Source organism: Salmo salar, chromosome 27 (genome assembly GCF_965601325.2).
Source record: "Salmo salar chromosome 27, fSalSal1, whole genome shotgun sequence".
Taxonomy (NCBI): domain Eukaryota; kingdom Metazoa; phylum Chordata; class Actinopteri; order Salmoniformes; family Salmonidae; genus Salmo; species Salmo salar.
The window spans coordinates 32,135,001-32,157,345 of NC_138317.1; the positions used below are offsets into that span (position 1 = coordinate 32,135,001).

Below are 22,345 nucleotides of genomic sequence, written 5' to 3' on the forward strand. Positions count from 1 at the left end.
GTATTGACATGTTAGACAGATGTTGTCCAGGTGTATTGGCATGTTAGACAGATGTTGCCCAGGTGTATTGACATGTTAGACAGATGTTGTCCAGGTGTATTGACATGTTAGACAGATGTTGCCCAGGTGTATTGACATGTTAGACAGATGTTGTCCAGGTGTATTGACATGTTAGACAGATGTTGCCTAGGTGTATTGACATGTTAGACAGATGTTGTCCAGGTGTATTGACGTGTTAGACAGATGTTGCCCAGGTGTATTGACATGTTAGACAGATGTTGTCCAGGTGTATTGACATGTTAGACAGATGTTGTCCAGGTGTATTGACATGTTAGACAGATGTTGTCCAGGTGTATTGACGTGTTAGAGAGATGTTGTCCAGGTGTATTGACATGTTAGACAGATGTTGTCCAGGTGTATTGACATGTTAGACAGATGTTGTCCAGGTGTATTGACATGTTAGACAGATGTTGTCCAGGTGTATTGACGTGTTAGACAGATGTTGTCCAGGTGTATTGACGTGTTAGACAGATGTTGTCCAGGTGTATTGACATGTTAGACAGATGTCGCCCAGGTGTATTGACATGTTAGACAGATGTTGTCCAGGTGTATTGACATGTTAGACAGATGTTGTCCAGGTGTATTGACATGTTAGACAGATGTTGTCCAGGTGTATTGACATGTTAGACAGATGTTGTCCAGGTGTATTGACATGTTAGACAGATGTTGCCCAGGTGTATTGACATGTTAGACAGATGTTGCCCAGGTGTATTGACATGTTAGACAGATGTTGTCCAGGTGTATTGACATGTTAGACAGATGTCGCCCAGGTGTATTGACATGTTAGACAGATGTTGTCCAGGTGTATTGACATGTTAGACAGATGTTGTCCAGGTGTATTGACATGTTAGACAGATGTTGTCCAGGTGTATTGACATGTTAGACAGATGTTGTCCAGGTGTATTGACATGTTAGACAGATGTTGTCCAGGTGTATTGACATGTTAGACAGATGTTGCCCAGGTGTATTGACATGTTAGACAGATGTTGTCCAGGTGTATTGACATGTTAGACAGATGTTGTCCAGGTGTATTGACATGTTAGACAGATGTCGCCCAGGTGTATTGACATGTTAGACAGATGTTGTCCAGGTGTATTGACATGTTAGACAGATGTTGTCCAGGTGTATTGACATGTTAGACAGATGTTGTCCAGGTGTATTGACATGTTAGACAGATGTTGCCCAGGTGTATTGACATGTTAGACAGATGTCGCCCAGGTGTATTGACATGTTAGACAGATGTCGCCCAGGTGTATTGACATGTTCGATCTCAGACTGCTTGTAGTATCACAGACTAACCGACAGTTATTCTGTAATCAGTAGAACATCAGTAGAACATCAGTAGAACAGTAGTACAGTGGTGTAAAGTACTTAAGTAAAAATTAATACTTAAGTAGTTTTGTGGGGTATCTGTACTTTACTTTACTATTTATATTTTTGACTACTTTTACTTCACTACATTCCTAAATAACTTTTTACTCAATACATTTTCGCTGACATCCAAAAGTACTCATTACATTTTGAATGCTTAGCAGGACAGGAAAATTGTCTAATTAACACACTTATCAAGAGAACATCCCTGGTCATCCCTACTGCCTCTGATCTGGAGGACTCACTAAACAGAGAACATCCCTGGTCATCCCTACTGCCTCTGATCTGGCAGACTCACTAAACACAAATGCTTTGTGTGTAAATTATTCGTTGAACTGTGCCCCTGGCTGTCCGTAAATGAAAAAAACAAGAAAATTGTGTCGTCTGGTTTTAATATAAGAAATGTTTAATGATTTATACTTCTACTTTTGATACTTAAGTACATTTCAAACCAAATACTTTTAGTAGTACTATAGAAGTATAGTAGTAATATAATATTATAGATGTGTAGTATAGAGTATAGATGTGTAGTAGTAAAGAAGCATAGTAGTAGTATAGTACTATATAAGTATATTAGTACTATAATATTATAGAAGCATAGTAGTACTATAGTAGTATAGAAACATAGTAGTACTATAGTAGTATAGAAGTACAGTAGTACTATAGTACTATAGAAGTATAGTAGTACTATAATAGAATAGAAGTGTAGTAGTACTATAGTACTATAGTAGAGTAGTAGTACTATAGCAGTATAGACGTATAGTAGTAATATAATAGTATAGACGTATAGTAGTTCTATAGTAGTATAAGTATAGCACTATAATTGTATAGTACTATAGTAGTATAGAAGAATAGAAGTACTATAGTACTATAAAAGTATAGTAGTAATATAGTAGTAAATAAGTGTAGTAGTACTATAGTAGTATAGAAGTATAGTAGTATAGAAGTACAGTAGTACTATAGTAGTATATAAGTATACTAGTATAGTAGTACTATAGTGCTACAGAAGTATAGTAGTAGTATAGTAGTATAGAAGAATAGTAGTACTATAGTACTCTAGAATAATAGCAGTACTATAGTAGTACTATTGTAGTATAGTACCACTATAGTAGTATAGTAGTACTACAGTAGTATAGAAGTGCAGTAGTACTATAGTAGTACATAAGCATAGTAGTACTATGGTAGTGTAGAAGTGCATTAGTACTATATCAGTATAGAAGTATAGCAGTACTATAGTAGTATAGAAGTACAGTAGTACTATAATAGTATAAAAGTATAGTAGTACTATAGTAGTATTGAAGTATAGTAGTAATATACACTACCGTTCAAAAGTTTGGGATCACTTAGAAATGTTCTTGTTTTTGAAAGAAAAGCACTTTTTTTTGGTCCATTAAAATAACATCAAATTGTTCAGAAATACAGTGTAGACATTGTTAATGTTGTAAATGACTATTGGAGCTTGAAACGGCAGATGTTTTATGGAATATATACATAGGCGTACAGAGGCCCATTATCTGAAACTCGTCAGTCTATTCTTGTTCTGAGAAATTAAGGCTATTCCATGCGAGAAATTGCAGAGAAACTGAAGATCTCGTACAACGCTGTGTACTACTCCCTTCACAGAACAGCGCAAACTGGCTCTAACCAGAATAGAAAGAGGAGTGGGAGGCCCTGGTGCACAAATGAGCAAGAGGACAAGTACAATAGAGTGTCAGTTTAAGAAACAGACGCCTCACAAGTCCTCAACAGGCAGCTTTATTAAATAGTACCGCAAAACACCAGTCTCAACGTCAACAGTGAAGAGGCGACTCTGGGATGCTGGCCTTCTAGGCAGAGTTCCTCTGTCCAGTGTCTGTGTTCTTTTGCCCGTCTTAATCTTTTCTTTTTATTGGCCAGTCTGAGATATGGCTTTTTCTTTGCAACTCTGCCTAGAAGGCCAGCATCCCGGAGTCGCCTCTTCACTGTTGACGTTGAGACTGGTGTTTTGCAGGTACTATTTAATGAAGCTGCCAGTTGAGGACTTGTGAAGCGTCTGCAAAGGATAAGTTCATTAGAGTTACCAGCCTCAGAAATTGCAGCCCAAATAAATGCTCCACAGAGTTCAAGTAACAGACGCATCTCAACATCAACTGTTCAGAGGAGACTGCATGAATCAGGCCTTCATGGTCGAATTGCTGAAAAAAACACTTCTAAAGGATATCAATAAGAAGAAGAGACTTGTTTGGGCCAAGAAACACGAGCTAAGGACATTAGACTGGTGGAAATCTGTCCTTCGGTCTGATGAGTCGAAATGTTCGATTTTTGGTTGCAATTGGTGAACGGATTATCTTCGCATGTGCGGTTCCCAACGTGAAGCATGGAGGAGGAGGTGTGATGGTGTGGGGTGCTTTGCTGGTGAGACTGTCGGTGATTTATTTAGAATTCAAGGCACACTTAACCAGCATGGCTACCACAGCATTCGGCAGTGATACGCCTTCCCATCCCTTTTGTTTTCAAACAGGACAATGACCCAAAACACCTCCAGGCTGTGTAAGGGCTATTTGACGAATAAGGAGAGTGATGGAGTACTGCATCAGATGACCTGGCCTCCACAATCACAAGACCTCAACCCAATTGAGATGGTTTGGGATGAGTTGGACCGCAGAGTGAATGAAAAGCAGCCAACAAGTGCTCAGCATATGTGGGAACTCCTTCAAGACTGTTAGAAAAACATTCCAGGTGGAGCTGGTTGAGAGAATGCCAAGAGTGTGCAAAGCTGTTATCAAGGCAAAGGGTGGCTACTTTGAAGAATCTTATATATAAAATATATTTGTCAACACTTCTCTAATTACTACATGATTCAAAATGTGTTATTTAATAGTTTTTAACTATTTTACTACATTGCAGAAAATAGTAAAATTAAAGAAAAACACTTGAATGAGTAGGTGTGGAAAACGTTTCACTGGTACTGTATATACAAAATATGTGGACACCCCTTCAAATTAGTGGATTCAGCTATTTCAGCCACATCCGTTGCTGACAGCTGTAAATTGAGCACACAGCCATGCAATCTCCATAGACAAATATTAGCAGTGGAATGGCCTTACTGAAGATCTCAGTGACTTTCAACTTGGCACCGTCATGGGATGAGACCTTTCCAAAAAGTCAGTTTGTCAAATTTCTGCCCTGCTATAGCTGCCCCGGTCAACTGTAAGCGCTGTTATTGTGAAGTGTAAATGTCTAGGAGCAATAACGGCTCAGCCGCAAAGTGGTAGGCCACACAATCTCACAGAACGGGACCGGCGAGTGCAGAAGCGTGTAGCGCGTAAAAATGATCTGTCCTCGGTTGCAACACTCACTACCGAGTTCCAAACTGCCTCTGGAAGCAACGTCAGCACAAGAACTGTTTGTCGGGAGCTACATGAAATGGGTTTCCATGGCCCAACAGCCGCCCGCTTGCCTAAGATCACCATGAGCAATGCCAAGCGTCAGCTGGAATGGTGTAAAGCTCACCGCCATTGGACTGGAGCAGTTGAAACACGTTCTCTGGAGTGAAGAATCACGCTTCACCATCTGGCAGCCCGACGGACGAATCTGAGTTTGGCGGATGCCAGGAGAACGCTACATGCCCCAATGCATAGTGCCAACTGTAAAGTTTGGTGGAGGAGGAATAATGGTCTGGGGCTGTTTTTATGGTTTGGGCTAGGCTCCTTAGTTCCAGTTATACAAAATCTTAATGCTACAGGACACGAGGACATTCTAGACGGTTCTGTGCTTCCAACTTTGTGACAACAGTTTGGGGATGGCCTTTTCCTGTTTCAGCATGACAATGCCCCTGTGCACAAAGCGAGGTCCATACAGAAAGGGTTTGTCAAGATCGGTGTGGAAGAACTTCACTGGCCTTCACAAAGCCCTGACCTCAACCCCATCGAACACCTTTGGGATGAATTGGAACGCCAACTGTGAGCCAGTCCTAATCACCCAACATCAGTGCGCGACCTCACTAATGCTCTTGTGGCTGAATGTTAGCAAGTCCCCGTAGCAATGTTCCAATATCTAGTGGAAAGCCTTGCCAGAAGAATGGACGCTGTTATAGCAACATATTAATGCACATGATTTTGGAATGAGATGTTTTTAAGGCCCTCGGATCAATTTCCCACAATTATATATTTTTTGAACTCAGTCAGGGTCTGGACTTACTGTTGCAAGTTAGAATAATAGAATACACAAGGTGCAATTTTGAAATTTGGTTGTGCATCAGCAGTTTTTCTCCTATGTCAGTCACTGATAGTCAGTCAATTAGCCCATGTCAGCAATACATTTTTAGATTGCTAAGTTAGTGTAGCAGTCAGCTATCTAAATGTCATGTGTGCTCCCTCTCCAGCCTCTAGGTCACCAGGCTGCTCGTTATGGCGCACACCTGTTACCATTGTTACGCGCACCTGCGCGTTATCAGACTCACCTGGACTCCATCACCTCCCTGATTACCTTACCTATATATGTCACTCCCTTTGGTTCCTTCCCCAGCCGTTATTGTTTCTGTTCCTGTGTCTTGTCTGTACGTTGTTCATGTCTCTTATTTTGTATTATGGTGTGTTTATTTATTAAAACACTCACTCCCTGAACTTGCTTCCTGACTTTCAGCGCACTTCGTTACACTGAACTTGTTATCATGGTCAAATTACCAGTGGGGGGGGCACACTGAGTTAACGAAGCCCTAGCTGGCATGATATTGTAGCTTAGCCTGTGTGTAAGTTAACTAAGCCCAAGCTGGGACGATATTGTAGTTTAGCCTGCGCTTGCTATTGCCCCTAGTGGCTGGTTTCAACCTAATCTCCTGACGTCCTCAGACATGGATGGACGTTGAATACTGACTTGTATCACAGGTGACCTGGCTGCTCTAGCCCCCACAAGGCCCACTGTTGCTCAATGTTTCGAATGTTTACCAATTTTGCTCAATGTTGTCTAATGTTGCCCAATGCTAAGTGTTGTATTGTAGTGTGATGTGATGCCATGTCTTGCCGTTGCTTGTCTAATGCTGCTTCGATAAAGGAGATAGCTAGCTACAATAACCCAAATCAATGGACAGGGGTCCCAAGAATATGTAGAAGAGTTATGAATGAGACAGCATCACGAGAAGAGCCCCCAAAACTCTCCATGGAAAACGTGGGTCTGTCTGTGGTACAACCAGAAAGGTCAGGTCATCAGAGCAAAGTGTGGACTAATCACTGTTTGGACAGAAGAGATGTAAAGAAAGGAGTGAGAGGGGAGAAAGAGGAGGATATGAAGGAGTGATAAAAGGTACATAGAGAGGAAAAAGAGAAAGCTGCAGTGGTGGAATAAGTACCCAACTGTCATACTTGAGTAAAAGTAAAGATACCTTAATAGGAAATGACTCAAGTAAAAGTGAAAGTCACCCAGTAAAATACTTCTTTTTTATAGATTTTCTGTCCCATTTGTAAAACAATTCTGCCCCAGTGTCATCATTTACCTCAAACTTTTCAATGTTCAACCATGAGGGAGAGGGACCATTGTCAAAGCTCTGAGCCAGAAACCTAGACTGTGCAGCCCAGTAGTACATTCTAAAATTGGGGAGGATAAGCCCCCTTGACCGTAATCAAGGGTCAGTTTATCCCTAGGTGTTTTGCCGTGCCAGATAAACCGTCTGGTCAGCTTGTCGAGAGATGAAAAGAATGCTGCGGGAACAGGGATAGGGAGAGATTGAAACAAATATAGAAATCTGGGCAGGACATTCATTTTAATTACATTTATTCTACCCAGTAGAGTGAGAGGCAAGTCCATCCATTTACAAAGGTCACCCTCCACCTTTTGCAACAAACTGGCCAGATTGAGTTTATAGAGGTTGTTCAGATTACCATCCACCATTATGCCCAAATATGTGAATCCCATAGGCAACCATCTAAAAGGAAACTTGTGCTTGATGGTATGATGGTCAAAGACAGACAACGGTAAGATTTCGCTTTTATTAAAATTGACCTTATATCCAGAGAAAGAACTATAACACTGTAGTAGGATCTGTAAGTGAGAGAGGGAGTGTTCTGGGTTTGTTAGAAATAAGACAAGGTCGTCCGCAAAGAGTGATAACTTATGGACATGGGGGCCCACCTCAAAGCCATGTATGTCAGGGCACGTTCTAATAGCCTCAGCCAATTGTTCGATGGCGAGGGAAAAGAGGTGGGGGCTAATTGGGCAACCTTGTCTGTTCCCCCTATAGAGAGGGAAAGAGGAAGTAATCCCATTGGTAGCAATCCTAGCTTTAGGAGATTTGTAGAGTGATTTTATCAAATTTACAAACACGGTACCTAAACCAAACTTTTCCAAGATGTGAAAGAGGTATGGCCATTCAACCCTATCAAAGGCCTTTTCAGCGTCGAGGGAGACTGCGACACTAGGTACTTTGTTTTTGTTAGCAAGGTGAATTATATCAAAGAACCTTCTGAGATTATTGGAGGTGTCATTATCGTCAAAAGGAGTGGACCAAAGCGCAGCGTGGTAAGTGTTCATCGTATTTTATTACCTCAGAACACTACAAACAAAAAGGAATCAACAATGACTACGACCGTAACGTCTTGTAGGCTTAACAAGCAGGTCTGAACTGCTTGCAACGTCTGGCGAGATCCGCGCTCATATCCGGGAAAAGGCTGACCCTCTTGCCATCGATGGTGATGTCCCTTTTGGCTCTTGCGAGTTGCAGTATCTTCTCTCTGTCTTGGAAATGGAGGAACCTGATCAGGACGGCCCGTGGGGGCTCATCTGGCCGGGGTTTTGGCGCTGATGTTCTGTGGGCGCATTCGATTTCCAGCGGCTTGGTGAAGTTGATTATGCCTTGGACATCCGGGATCCATTGAGTGAAGAAAGGGACCGGGTCACGGCCCTCGCTGTCCTCTTTCAAATCCACCACACGGATATTACTATGTCTGCTCTGGTTCTCCATCTGGTCTACCTTGTTTTTGAGGTAGGCATTGTCCTTCTGCAGTTGTATCAGAACCTGGTCATGTCGAGCGATGGTATCTTCAACTGTGCTGATGCGCAACTCAGCCTCAGTCGTTCTCAAAAGGAGATCATTCAAGGAGGATTTCAGGTCGTCAATGGAAGAATGGAGTTCAGCCGATTTCTTGTCAATTTTCATAGAAAGACCTTTGTTACCATCCTGAATTTCCCGGAGGAGAGTAGCCAGCATGTCGGCAGGCTCGCAAGAGGCTGCCGAGAGCAACAGTCTGGAACTGTCGTCTGAGTTATGATGGCTAATGCTAATCTTGCTAGCTGTAGCGTTATCGTTATCTTGGGAATCAACAACGTTTTGGTCGTCCTTCTTGCCTCTCGGTCAGAGGTCCATGGCCCTTTGGGAAGGTAAGTACTTGACAATTTATCAGCCGATGTGAGAATATTGTTTCAACGTTGTTATTTAGGTAATAATAGAATAACTTTGAAGAGCTCGGTTTGTCAACGTCTGCTCAGCTCCGTGGCATCACGTGCTCCAGTAAAATACTACTTGAGTAAAAGTCTAAAAGTATTTGGTTTTAAATATGCTTAAGTATCAAAACTAAAAGTAATTCCTTATATTAACCAAACCAGACGGCACCATTTTCTTGCTTTTTTATTTATTTACGGATAGCCAAGGGCACACTCCAACACTCAGACATCATTCACAAACAAAGCATGTGTTTAGTGAGTCCTCCAGATCAGAGGCAGTAGAGATGACCAGGGATGTTCTCTTGATAACTGTGTGAATTAGACAATGTTCCTGTCCTGCTAAGCATTCAAAATGTAACGACTACTTTTAGGTGTCAGGGAAAATGTATAGAGTAAAAAGTACATTATTTTCATTAGAAAAGTAGTGAAGTGAAAGTAGCCAAAAATATAAATAGTAAAGTACAGATACCCAGATACCCCTTTCCGGTATTTTTACTTAAGTACTTTACACCACTAGAAAGTGGTTAGACACTTACCATAAGTTGCAGTTCTCTTTGTATGTCTGTCCTGAGAGGAATTTGTGTCCGTTTCTTTCACAGGTGCCTGGAATGAAACAAAAGGAGGAAATTCAATAAGATGTTGCCAGCGGATAGGATCACACCAATGATTACTTTGATCCTGTTGTGGTGGAACACTTCCATTGATACATTGCACAATACACACTACAGACACACACTACGGGCACACACTACAGACACACACTACACACTACGAGCACACACTACTCACTGCAGACACACACTACACACTACAGGAACACACTACACACTACGGGCACACACTACACACTACAGACACACTACACACTATAGACACACTGCAGACACACACTACACACTATAGACACACTACAGACACACACTACACACTACAGAGACACACTACAGACACACACTACGGGCACACACTACACACTACAGACACATTACAGACACACACTACACGCTACATACTACAGACACACATTCTACACTCCACACTAAACACCCCACACTACAGACACACACTAGACACTACATACTACAGACACACACTACAGACACACACTACACACTACAGACACAGACTCTACACTACAGGCACACACTACACTGTAGACACACAGTACACACTACATACACACACGACACTACAAACACAAACTACACTACAGACACACACTCCATTCTACAGACACACACTGCACCCTACAGACACACACTCTACATTACACACTCCATACCACAGACACACACTCTACACTACACACTATAGGCACACACTCCACACTACAGACACACACTCTATATTACACACTACACACTCCAGACACAGACTACATACCCCCCCCTCTCTAGTGAGAGAGTTAACAGTAACAACCTGATGTGAGGTGTATAGTAGTGTGTAGGGTCTGGGAACCCTGAGCTTCACTAATCTGCTGTTGGAATGTCCTGTTGGCTTTTGTCCTGTGTTTCCCAGAATATCAGGTCCCCATCATGCCTTAATGAGCTTAATTACACACACACACACACACACACACACACACACACACACACACACACACACACACACACACACACACACACACACACATACACACACATACACTGCTCAAAAAAATAAAGGGAACACTTAAACAATACAATGTAACTCCAGGTCAATCACACTTCTGTGAAATCAAACTGTCCACTTAGGAACCAACACTGATTGACAATAAATTTCACATGCTGTTGTGCAAATGGAATAGACAACAGATGGAAATTATAGGCAATTAGCAAGACACCCCCAATAAAGGAGTGGTTCTGCAGGTGGTAACCACAGACCACTTCTCAGTTCCTATGCTTCCTGGCTGATGTTTTGGTCACTTTTCAATGCTGGCGGTGCTTTCACTTTAGTGGTAGCATGAGACGGAGTCTACAACCCACACAAATGGCTCAGGTAGTGCAGCTCATCCAGGATGGCACATCAATGCGAGCTGTGGCAAGAAGGTTTGCTGTATCTGTCAGCGTAGTGTCCAGAGCATGGAGGCGCTACCAGGAGACAGGCCAATACATCAGGAGACGTGGAGGAGGCCGTAGGAGGGCAACAACCCAGCAGCAATACCGCTACCTCTGCCTTTGTGCAAGGAGGAGCAGGAGAAGCACTGCCAGAGCCCTGCAAAATGACCTCCAGCAGGCCACAAATGTGCATGTGTCTGCTCAAACGGTCAGAAACAGACTCCATGAGGGTGGAGGGTCTGGAGACGCCGTGGAGAACGTTCTGCTGCCTGCAACATCCTCCAGCATGACCGGTTTGGCGATGGGTCAGTCATGGTGTGGGGTGGCATTTCTTTGGGGGGGCCGCACAGCCCTCCATGTGGTAGCCTGACTGCCATTAGGTACCGAGATGAGATCCTCAGACCCCTTGTGAGACCATATGCTGGTGCGGTTGGCCCTGGGTTCCTCCTAATGCAAGACAATGCTAGACCTCATGTGGCTGGAGTGTGTCAGCAGTTCCTGCAAGAGGAAGGCATTGATGCTATGGACTGGCCCGCCCGTTCCCCAGACCTGAATCCAATTGAGCACATCTGGGATGTCTCGCTCCATCCACCAACGCCACGTTGCACCACAGACTGTCCAGGAGTTGGCGGATGCTTTAGTCCAGGTCTGGGAGGAGATCCCCTTTGTCCCCATGTGCAGTTGCAAACCGTAGTCTGGCTTTTTTTATGGCGGTTTTGGAGCAGTGGCTTCTTCCTTGCTGAGCGGCCTTTCAGGTTACGTCGATATAGGACTCGTTTTACTGTGGATATAGATACTTTTGTACCTGTTTCCTCCAGCATCTTCACAAGGTCCTTTGCTGTTGTTCTGGGATTGTTTTGCACTTTTCGCACCAAAGTACGTTCATCTCTAGGAGACAGAACGCGTCTCCTTCCTGAGCGGTATGACGGCTGTGTGGTCTCATGGTGTTTATACTTGCGTACTATTGTTTGTACAGATGAACGTGGTATCTTCAGGCATTTGGAAATTGCTCTCAAGGATGAACCAGACGTGTGGAGGTCTACAATTATTTTTCTGAGGTCTTGGCTGATTTCTTTTGATTTTCCCATGATGTCAAGCAAAGAGGCACAGAGTTTGAAGGTAGGCCTTGAAATACATCCACAGGTACACCTCCAATTGACTCAAATGATGTCAATTAGCCTATCAGAAGCTTCTAAAGCCATGACATAATTTTATATAATTTTCCAAGCTGTTTAGAACTCGTTTTTCAACCACTCCGCAAATTACTTTTTAAGAAACTATAGTTTTGGCAAGTCGGTTAGGACATCTACTTTGTGCATGATACAAGTAATTCTTCCAACAATTGTTTACAGACAGACTATTTCACTTATAATTCACTGTATCACAATTCCAGTGTGTCAGAAGTTTACATACACTAAGTTGACTGTGCCTTTAATGACTCCAACCTAAGTGTTTGTAAACTTCCGACTTCAATTGTATGTGTGTGTGTGTGCATGAGTGCTGGTGTGTGTGCATGTGCATGCGTATGCGTGTGTATGAACATGCCCCATGTTGTCTAGTGAGCACATACCTGCCTCGACCTCTCCCAGCCTCCTGTCCCATTCCCGTCACCTATCGCTCCCTCCCTCTGCATAGCACACATTCTTTCTCCTGACCTCCATTCATACATCCCTCCCTCCCTGGCCTCCCCCCTCCCTCTGTCTCAGACTAATAAGAAGACCACTGTTCCTGGTCTATTCTCAGGTACGGCCCTGCTGCCACCTCTGCAACAACTAGCAGGGATATACTGTATGTGGAGCATAATAACCAGTGTGCTTATTCATATTTCACAGGCCGATGTGACCTCTTACCTAGAGCGTTATTGAATTGTAAAGCAACTGTGACAACTGAACAAATAACTTTGCCTGTGCACATAAGATTAGCAGTTGGTTATTGCCGCTCATTCAGTGGTCCCATAGTAGCCACTCAGTATGGGGCCTGTCAGTGGGGCTAGGGTTAGGGTAGGGCCTGTCAGTGGGACTAGGATTAGTCAGTGGGGCTAGGGTTAGGATGGGGCCTGTCAGTGGGGCTAGGGTTAGGATGGGGCCTGTCAGTGGGGCTAGGGTTAGGATGGGGCCTGTCAGTGGGACTAGGGTTAGGATGGGGCCTGTCAGTGGGGCTAGGGTGAGGATGGGGCCTGTCAGTGGGGCTAGGGTGAGGATGGGGCCTGTCAGTGGGGCTAGGTATAGGGTGGGGCCTGTCAGTGGGGTTAGGGTTAGGATGGGGCCTGTCAGTGGGGTTAGGGTTAGGATGGGGCCTGTCAGTGGGGCTAGGGTTAGGATGGGGCCTGTCAGTGGGGCTAGGGTGAGGATGGGGCCTGTCAGTGGGGCTAGGGTGAGGGTGGGGCCTGTCAGTGGGGTTAGGGTTAGGATGGGGCCTGTCAGTGGGACTAGGGTTAGGGTGGGGCCTGTCGGTGGGGCTAGGGTTAGGGTGGGGCCTGTCAGTGGGGCTAGGGTTAGGATGGAGCTTGTCAGTGGGGCTAGGTTTGGGTGGGGCCTGTCAGTGGGGCTAGAGTTAGGATGGGGCCTGTCAGTGGGGCTAGGATTAGGGTGGGGCCTGTCAGTGGGGCTAGAGTTAGGATGGGGCCTGTCAGTGGGGCTAGGGTTAGGGTGGGGCCTGTCAGTGGGGCTAGGATTAGGGTGGGGCCTGTCAGTGGGGCTAGGATTAGGGTGGGGCCTGTCAGTGGGGCTAGTGTTAGGATGGGGCCTGTCAGTGAGGCTAAGGTTAGGATGGGGCCTGTCAGTGGGGCTAGGGTTAGGATGGGTCCTGTCAGTGGGACTAGGGTTAGGGTGGGGCCTGTTAGTGGGGCTAGGTTAGGGTGGGGCCTGTCAGTGGGGCTAGGTTAGGATGGGGCCTGTCAGTGGGGCTAGGGTTAGTATGGGGCCTGTCTGTGGGGCTAGGGTTGGGTGGGGCCTGTCAGTGGGGAAAGGGTTGGGTGGAGCCTGTCGGTGGGGCTAGGGATAGGGTGGGGCCTGTCAGTGGGGCTAGGGTTAGGATGGGGCCTGTCAGTGGGGCTAGGGTGAGGATGGGGCTTGTCAGTGGGGCTAGGGATAGGGTGGGGCCTGTCAGTGGGGCTAGGGTTAGGGTGGGGCCTGTCAGTGAGGCTAGGGTTAGGATGGGGCCTGTCAGTGGGGCTAGGGTGGGGCCTGTCAGTGGGGCTAGGGTTAGGATGGGGCCTGTCAGTGGGGCTAGGGTTAGGGTGGGGCCTGTCAGTGGGGCTAGAGTTAGGATGGGGCCTGTCAGTGGGGCTAGGATTAGGGTGGGGCCTGTCAGTGGGGCTAGGGTTAGGGTGGGGCCTGTCAGTGGGGCTAGGGTTAGGGTGGGGCCTGTCAGTGAGGCTAAGGTTAGGATGGGGCCTGTCAGTGGGGTTAGGATGGGGCCTGTGAATGGGGCTAGGGTTTGGTGGGACCCGTCAGTGGGGCTAGGGTTAGGATGGGGCCTGTCAGTGGGGCTAGGGTTAGGATGGGGCCTGTCAGTGGGACTAGGGTTAGGGTGGGGCCTGTTAGTGGGGCTAGGTTAGGGTGGGGCCTGTCAGTGGGGCTAGGTTAGGATGGGGCCTGTCAGTGGGGCTAGGATAGTATGGGGCCTGTCTGTGGGGCTAGGGTTAGGATGGGGCCTGTCAGTGGGGCTAGGGTTAGGATGGGGCCTGTCAGTGGGGCTAGGGTTAGGATGGGGCCTGTCAGTGGGGAAAGGGTTGGGTGGGGCCTGTCAGTGGGGCTAGGGTTAGGATGGGGCCTGTCAGTGGGGCTAGGGTTAGGATGGGGCCTGTCAGTGGGGAAAGGGTTGGGTGGGGCCTGTCAGTGGGGAAAGGGCTAGGGTGGGGCCTGTCGGTGGGGTTAGGGTTAGGATGGGGCCTGTCAGTGGGGAAAGGGTTGGGTGGGGCCTGTCAGTGGGGAAAGGGCTAGGGTGGGGCCTGTCGGTGGGGTTAGGGTTAGGATGGGGCCTGTCAGTGGGGCTATGGTTGGGTGGGGCCTGTCAGTGGGGCTAGGGTTAGGATGGTATTATGCCTTTGGCTAATGTAAATTTTTTCCCGCTGTACTGGGCCTTTCTTTCTTAATCCTAAAAAGCAGGCCCACACACACGCAATTATACACACACACACCCACCCTCTACACACACACACACACACACACACACACACACACACACACACACACACACACACACACACACTCTCTCTATCTTACCAATGAAAGGGGGTGAGATGCCCAGACAGTGACCCCAGAAGTCGGGGCAGCAGTCGGAGACGGTGCGGTTACAGAACAGGTCACAGTAACAGATGGTGTCCAGGTAGGGCACCGTACACTGATCCTCACGACCCGGGCAGCAGCCACCCCGCTGCTCGCAGTACGACCCAAACGGGTCCCTGATGCCCCCCATGTGCAGTGGGCTCATCAGCTCCCTCTTCGTCCTCCTGGATGTGCCTCTTGCCGCCATGCTCTCCACCGCCACCAGGAGGAGCACCAGTGCTAATGACGCTAGAAGCTTCATTATCACCCTGACAGAAGCGACAAAGAAGAACGTCTATTAGGATGCAGAAGTACTTCTGTAGAAAATCAGCCAATTTCGATAACTGTAGGAGAATATAGTCTAAACCGTACAGTAATGGATTATTTTGGAAGAGATGAACAAAACCATGTGTTATAGGTTTAGTCCTGTAGATCATCAAGTGAGCCTAACACAGTAGGAGAATAGTCTACATCTAACAGTACCCCTAAAGTCACCCTCAGTGGGTCATTTAACAGCTGGAGAGAGTGCTTAGGAAGACTGGAGGAGGAGGAAGAGGAGAAGCAGGAGGAGGAGGAGCAGGAGGAGGAGGAGTAGGAGGCCTGAGTTGTATGCCTACTTGGCAACGTTTCCATTCACACGGTCACAGTGAACTTTGAGTGGACTCTGGCAGCAAGACCAAAATATCAACCCACCCACGTGATAACACACAGGTTAATCTGGTCCTTTTATTAAACAATCCACTCACAACCTTCAACAGGGTCATATAGTGAATCTAAAACATCAACTGACTGTGATAGCACACAAAAACATATTTGATTTGATTTAAAGGGTGAACCTACTGTGAGCAACTGATGATTGAAGTACTGAATTTATTTTATCCTCTTCCTGTGTTTAATTAGATTTTTGTTGAATAAGCCTGTCATGTGGGTATAGATTATTTCAGAAGAACTAATAAGAATAGTAACATAGCACCTTTGTATGTAAAAAGTGTTTATTATCAACAAGTATGGAACATATCGCTTTGTAAACTATGTAGCTTTGACATGAGTTAAAATTTCAAGCGACCTCTCTACATAGCCCTAAAAATGCTACTACTTTTCAAATTAAATCTAAAGCACACAAAGAATGTGATATTTCAATTTGGACAATGCACATCTATACTTACACGTGTGTATGATGGATAGAACGGTTAGGTAAAGCTACAAAGATTCAACTGCCCTATATTGTAACTGTATTTCATTTGCTTCAAGTCAGAGACATTGTTAGACTGTGTCTGTGTCCCAAATTACATCCTATTCCATATAAAATGCACTTCATTTGACCAGGGCCTGTAGGTCAAAAGTAGTGCACTACAGTGAGGGAAAAAAGTATTTGATCCCCTGCTGATTTTGTACGTTTGCCCACTGACAAAGAAATGATCAGTCTATAATTTTAATGGTAGGTTTATTTGAACAGTGAGAGACAGAATAACAACAAAAAAATCCAGAAAAATGCATGTCAAAAATGTTATAAAATGATTTGCATTTTAATGAGGGAAATAAGTATTTGACCCCCTCTCAATCAGAAAGATTTCTGGCTCCCAGGTGTTTTTTATACAGGTAACGAGCTGAGATTAGGAGCACACTCTTAAAGGGAGTGCTCCTAATCTCAGTTTGTTACCTATATAAAAGACACCTGTCCAGAGAAGCAATCAATCAATCAGATTCCAAACTCTCCACCATGGCCAAGACCAAAGAGCTCTCCAAGGATGTCAGGGACAAGATTGTAGACCAACACAAGGCTGGAATGGGCTACAAGACCATCGCCAAGCAGCTTGGTGAGAAGGTGACAACAGTTGGTGTGATTATTCACAAATGGAAGAAACACAAAAGAACTGTCAATCTCCCTCGGAATTGCAATGATCATGAGAACGGTGAGGAATCAGCCCAGAACTACACAGGAGGATCTTGTCAATGATTTCAAGGCAGCTGGGACCATAGTCAACAGGAAAACAATTGGTAACACACTACGCCGTGAAGGACTGAAATCCTGCAGCGCCCGCAAGGTCCCCCTGCTCAAGAAAGCACATATACATGCCCATCTAAAGTTTGCCAATGAACATCTGAATGATTCAGAGGACAACTGGGTGAAAGTGTTGAGGTCAGATGAGACCAAAATGGAGCTCTTTGGCATCAACTCAACTCGCCGTGTTTGGAGGAGGAGGAATGCTGCCTATGACCCCAAGAACACCATCCCCACCATCAAACATGGAGGTGGAAACATTATGCTTTGGGGGTGTTTTTCTACTAAGGGGACAGGACAACTTCACCGCATCAAAGGGACAATGGACGGGGCCATGTACCGTCAAATCTTGGGTGAGAACCTCCTTCCCTCAGCCAGGGCATTGAAATTGGGTCGTGGATGGGTATTCCAGCATGACAATGACCCAAAACAAACGGCCAAGGCAACAAAGGAGTGGCTCAAGAAGAAGCACATTAAGGTCCTGGAGTGGCCTAGCCAGTCTCCAGACCTTAATCCCATAGAAAATCTGTGGAGGGAGCTGAAGGTTCGAGTTGCCAAACGTCAGCCTCGAAACCTTAATGACTTGGAGAAGATCTGCAAAGAGGAGTGAGACAAAATCCCTCCTGAGATGTGTGCAAACCTGGTGGCCAACTACAAGAAACGTCTGACCTCTGTGATTGCCAACAAGGGTTTTGCCACCAAGTACTAAGTCATGTTTTGCAGAGGGGTCAAATTCTTATTTCCCTCATTGAAATGCAAATCAATTCATAACATTTTTGACATGCGTTTTTCTGGATTTTTTTGGTGTTATTCTGTCTCTCACTGTTCAAATGAACCTACCATTAAAATTATAGACTGATCATTTCTTTGTCAGTGGGCAAACGTACAAAATCAGCAGGGGATCAAATACTTTTTTCACTCACTGTATATTATAGGGACTCGTGTGCCGTTTGGGATGCAACCTTTAAGTGGTATAGATATGGCTCTCTGGAGTCTCATTGCATAATACATTGATGGATGAGGCCACACTAAAATAGCACTGAATGCTATACGTGACTGTTTATCTAAATGGACATGCCATCAGGCCACAGTCAGAAACGAGGGGCATGACATTATTATCAACACCGTAGTATAATGTTATCATGTCGGCACGGAAACAGACAAACTTCCTGCTGTCTGTCAGAGCTAATCTGTCACACTTCAGGAAATGTCCCAAAGAGCATGCTTCACTCTCTATCCTATCTTACAGACCATATGAGCTCCAAAAGAATTGGGACAGTGACACATTTTTTGTTGTTTTGGCTCTGTACTCCAGAACTTTGGATATGAAATGATACAATAACTAGGAAGTTAAAGTGCAGACTGTCAGCTTTAATTTTTGTGTATTTTTATCCATATCGGGTGAACCATTAACAAATTACATCACTTTTTGTACATAGTCCCCCCATTATAGCAGACCAAAAGTACCGGGACCACTTCACCTATGTGTATTAAAATAGTCAAAGTTTAGTATTTGGTCCGATATTCATATTATGCAATGGTTACATCAAGCTTGGACTCCACAAACTTGTTGGATGCATTTGCTGTTTGTTTTGGTTATGTATAAGATTATTTTGTGCCCAATAGAAATTAATGGTAAACAATGTTTTGTCATTTTAGAGTCACTTTTATTGTAAATAAGAGTAGAATGTTTCTAAACACTTCTACATTTATATGGATTCTACCATGATTATGGATAGTCCTGAATTAATCGTGAATAATGATGAGTGAAAAAGTTATAGACACACAAATACAATACCCCCAAGACATGCTGACCTCTCACCATTACAATAACAGAGGAGTTTAGCATTTTGGGGGGGGTATAATATTTACAGTTGAAGTCGGAAGTTTACATACACTTAGGTTGGAGTCATTAAAACTCATTTTTCAACCACTCCACAAATTTCTTGTTAACAAAGTATAGTTTTGGCAAGTCGGTTAGGACATCTACTTTGTGCATGATACAAGTAATTGTTTGTTTACAGACAGATTATTTCACTTATAATTCACTGTATCACAATTCCAGTGGGTCAGAAGTTTACATACACTAAGTTGACTGTGCCTTTAAACAGCTTGGAAAATTCCAGGAAATTATGTCATGACTTTAGAAGCTTCTGATAGGCTAATTTACACAATTTGAGTCAATTGGAGGTGTACCTGTGGATGTATTTAAAGGCCTACCTTAAAACTCAGTGCCTCTTTCCTTGACATCATGGGAAAATCAAAAGAAATCAGCCAAGACCTCAGAAAAAAAGTCTAGACCTCCACACGTCTGGTTCATCCTTGGGAGCAATTTCCAAATGCCTGAAGGTACCACGTTCATCTGTACAAACAATAGTATGCAAGTATAAACACCATGGGACCACTCAGCCGTCATACTGCTCAGGAAGGAGACGCGTTCTGTCTCCTAGAGATGAACGTACTTTGGTGCGAAAAGTGCAAATCAATCCCAGAACAACAGCAAAGGACCTTGTGAAGATGCTGGAGGAAACAGGTACAAAAGTATCTATATCCACAGTAAAATGAGTCCTATATCGACATAACCTGAAAGGCCACTCAGCAAGGAAGAAGCCACTGCTCCAAAACCGCCATAAAAAAGCCAGACTACGGTTTGCAACTGCACATGGGGACAAAGATCGTACTTTTTGGAGAAATGTCCTCTGGTCTGATGAAACAAAAATAGAACTGTTTGGCCATAATGACCGTCATTATGTGGTGGAGGTGCTTTGCTGCAGGAGGGACTGGTGCACTTCACAAAATAGATGACATCATGAGGCAGGAAAATTATGTGGATACATTGATGCAACATCTCAAGACATCAGTCAGGAAGTTAAAGCTTGGTCGCAAATGGGTCTTCCAAACAGACAATGACCCCAAGCATACTTCCAAAGTTGTGGCAAAATGGCTTAAGGACAACAAAGTCAAGGTATTGGAGTGTCCATCACAAAGCCCTGACCTCAGTCCCATAGAACATTTGTGGGCAGAATTGAAAAAGCGTGTGCGAGCAAGGAGGCCTACAAACCTGACTCAGTTACAACAGTTCTGTTAGGAGAAATGGGCCAAAATTCACCCAACTTATTGTGGGAAGCTTGTGGAAGGCTACCCGACACGTTTGACTCAAGGTAAACAATTTAAAGGCAATGCTACCAAATACTAATTGAGTGTATGTAAACTTCTGACCCACTGGGAATGTGATGAAAGAAATCAAATCTGAAATAAATCATTCTCTCTACTATTATTCTGACATTTCACATTCTTAAAATAAAGTGGTGATACTAACTGACCTAAGACAGGGAATTTTTACTAGAATTAAATGTCAGGAATTGTGAAAAACAGAGTTTAATGTATTTGGCTAAGGTGTATGTAAACTTCCGACTTCAACTGTATACCTTTGTAACTTTCTCACACACACACACACACACACACACGGTGGCCATTGTTTGTCTGTCCAATGGCTGTGCAGAGGGTGACAGTGAGATGTGAGAGTTCACGCACCACTGAGCTTCAGCCAAGGAACATGAGCTAATCAGGGATCACACACACACACACACACACACACACACACACACACACACACACACACACACACATCAACAACAACTGCTGGGTTATTAAGGAGTGGTCAAGATTCTCTCCATGTCCATGTGGATGTGTTCCAGAATCCTCTGGGGTCTTTGTTGGAGAGCCAGACACACCAACATTATAAACTGGGTGGTTCGAGCCCTGAATGCTGATTGGCTGACAGTATGTACCACGGGTATGACAAAACATTTATTATTACTGCTCTAATTACATTGGTAGCTTGTTTATAATAGCAATAAGGCACCTCTGGGTTTGTGGTATATAGCCAATATATCACGGCTAAGGGCTCTATCCAGGGACTCCGAGTTGCATCGTGCTTAAGAATATCCCTTAGCCGTGGTATATTGGCAATATACCACACCCCCTCGTGCCTTATTGCTTAATTATACAAGTGTTTGTGACTGAGTTGTGTGTGCCCATGTATGTGTGTGTGTGTCTCTCTGTCTTTTATATGCATTGTACTGTATATTTTGATAAACATGATCTACCATAGCCATATAAACAGTGAGCTGCAAAAGTGTGTGGTGTGTGTGTGTGTGTGTGTGTAGTTGTTGATGGTCTTGATGGTAGTTGGTGATGGTGTTGATGGTGGTTGGGGATGGTGTTTATGTTGAGGAGTGACGGATTCCATCCTAGCTGGAGGGGTGCTCTCATCTAATCTATGAACATAGACAGGGCTCTAACTCCATAGTGAAATAGGGTGCAGGTCAGGCAGCAGGCTGTTAGCCAGCCTGCCAGCTTAGTGGAGTCTGCCACTAGCACAGTCAGTGTAGTCAGCTCAGCTATCCCCATTGAGACCGTGTCTGTGCCTCGATCTAGGTTGGACAAAACTGAACATGGCGGTGTTCGCCTTAGCAATCTCACTGGAATAAAGACCTCCTCCATTCCTGTCATTATTGAAAGAGATTGTGATATCTCACATTTCAAAATAGGGCTATTTAATGTTAGATCCCTCACCTCCAAGGCAGTTAAACTCAATTAACTAATCACTGATCATAATCTTGATGTGATTGGCCTGACTGAAACAAGGCTTAAGCCTGATGAATTTACTGTGTTAAATTAGGCCTTTCCTCCTGGTTACACTAGTGACCATATTCCCTGCGCATCCCGCAAGGGCAGAGATGTTGATGACATTTACGATAGCAAATTTTTATTTACCAAAAAAAGATGACTGCGTTTTCGTCATTTGAGCTTCTAGTGATGAAATCTATGCAGCCTACTCAATCACTTTTTATAGCTACTGTTTACAGGCCTCCTGGGCCATATACAGCGTTCCTCACTGAGTTCCCTGAATTCCTATCGGACCTTGTAGTTATGGCAGATAATATTCAAATTTTGGGTGACTTTAATATTCACATGGAAAAGTCCATAGACCCACTCCAAAAGGCTTTCGAAGCCATCATCGACTCAGTGGGTTTTGTCCCAAAATTGCCAAAAGTCCCAAAATTGCCCTCCCTGGAAGCCAGTGTTTCAGACATACGGAAGTGGATGGCCGCAAATGTTTTACTTTTAAACTCGGACAAAACAGAGATGCTAGTTCTAGGTCCCAAGAAACAAAGAGATCTTCTGTTGGA

General features: G+C 44.5%; 1 protein-coding gene across 2 annotated transcripts in view; it reads right to left on the bottom strand.

Annotated features, from left to right (window-relative positions):
* The window catches only part of tinagl1 (tubulointerstitial nephritis antigen-like 1), a 63,057-nt gene that overhangs the window by 35,100 nt on the left and 5,612 nt on the right, over window positions 1-22,345 (bottom strand). For both annotated transcript variants that reach the window (XM_014178417.3, XM_014178418.3), the window contains exons 2-3: window positions 15,107-15,417; window positions 9,381-9,447 (exon numbers count right to left, since the gene is read on the bottom strand). In XM_014178417.3, the coding sequence (XP_014033892.1) occupies window positions 9,381-9,447; window positions 15,107-15,410 (371 nt within the window). In that variant the 5' untranslated portion in view covers window positions 15,411-15,417. The remainder of the gene's footprint in view (window positions 1-9,380; window positions 9,448-15,106; window positions 15,418-22,345) is intronic.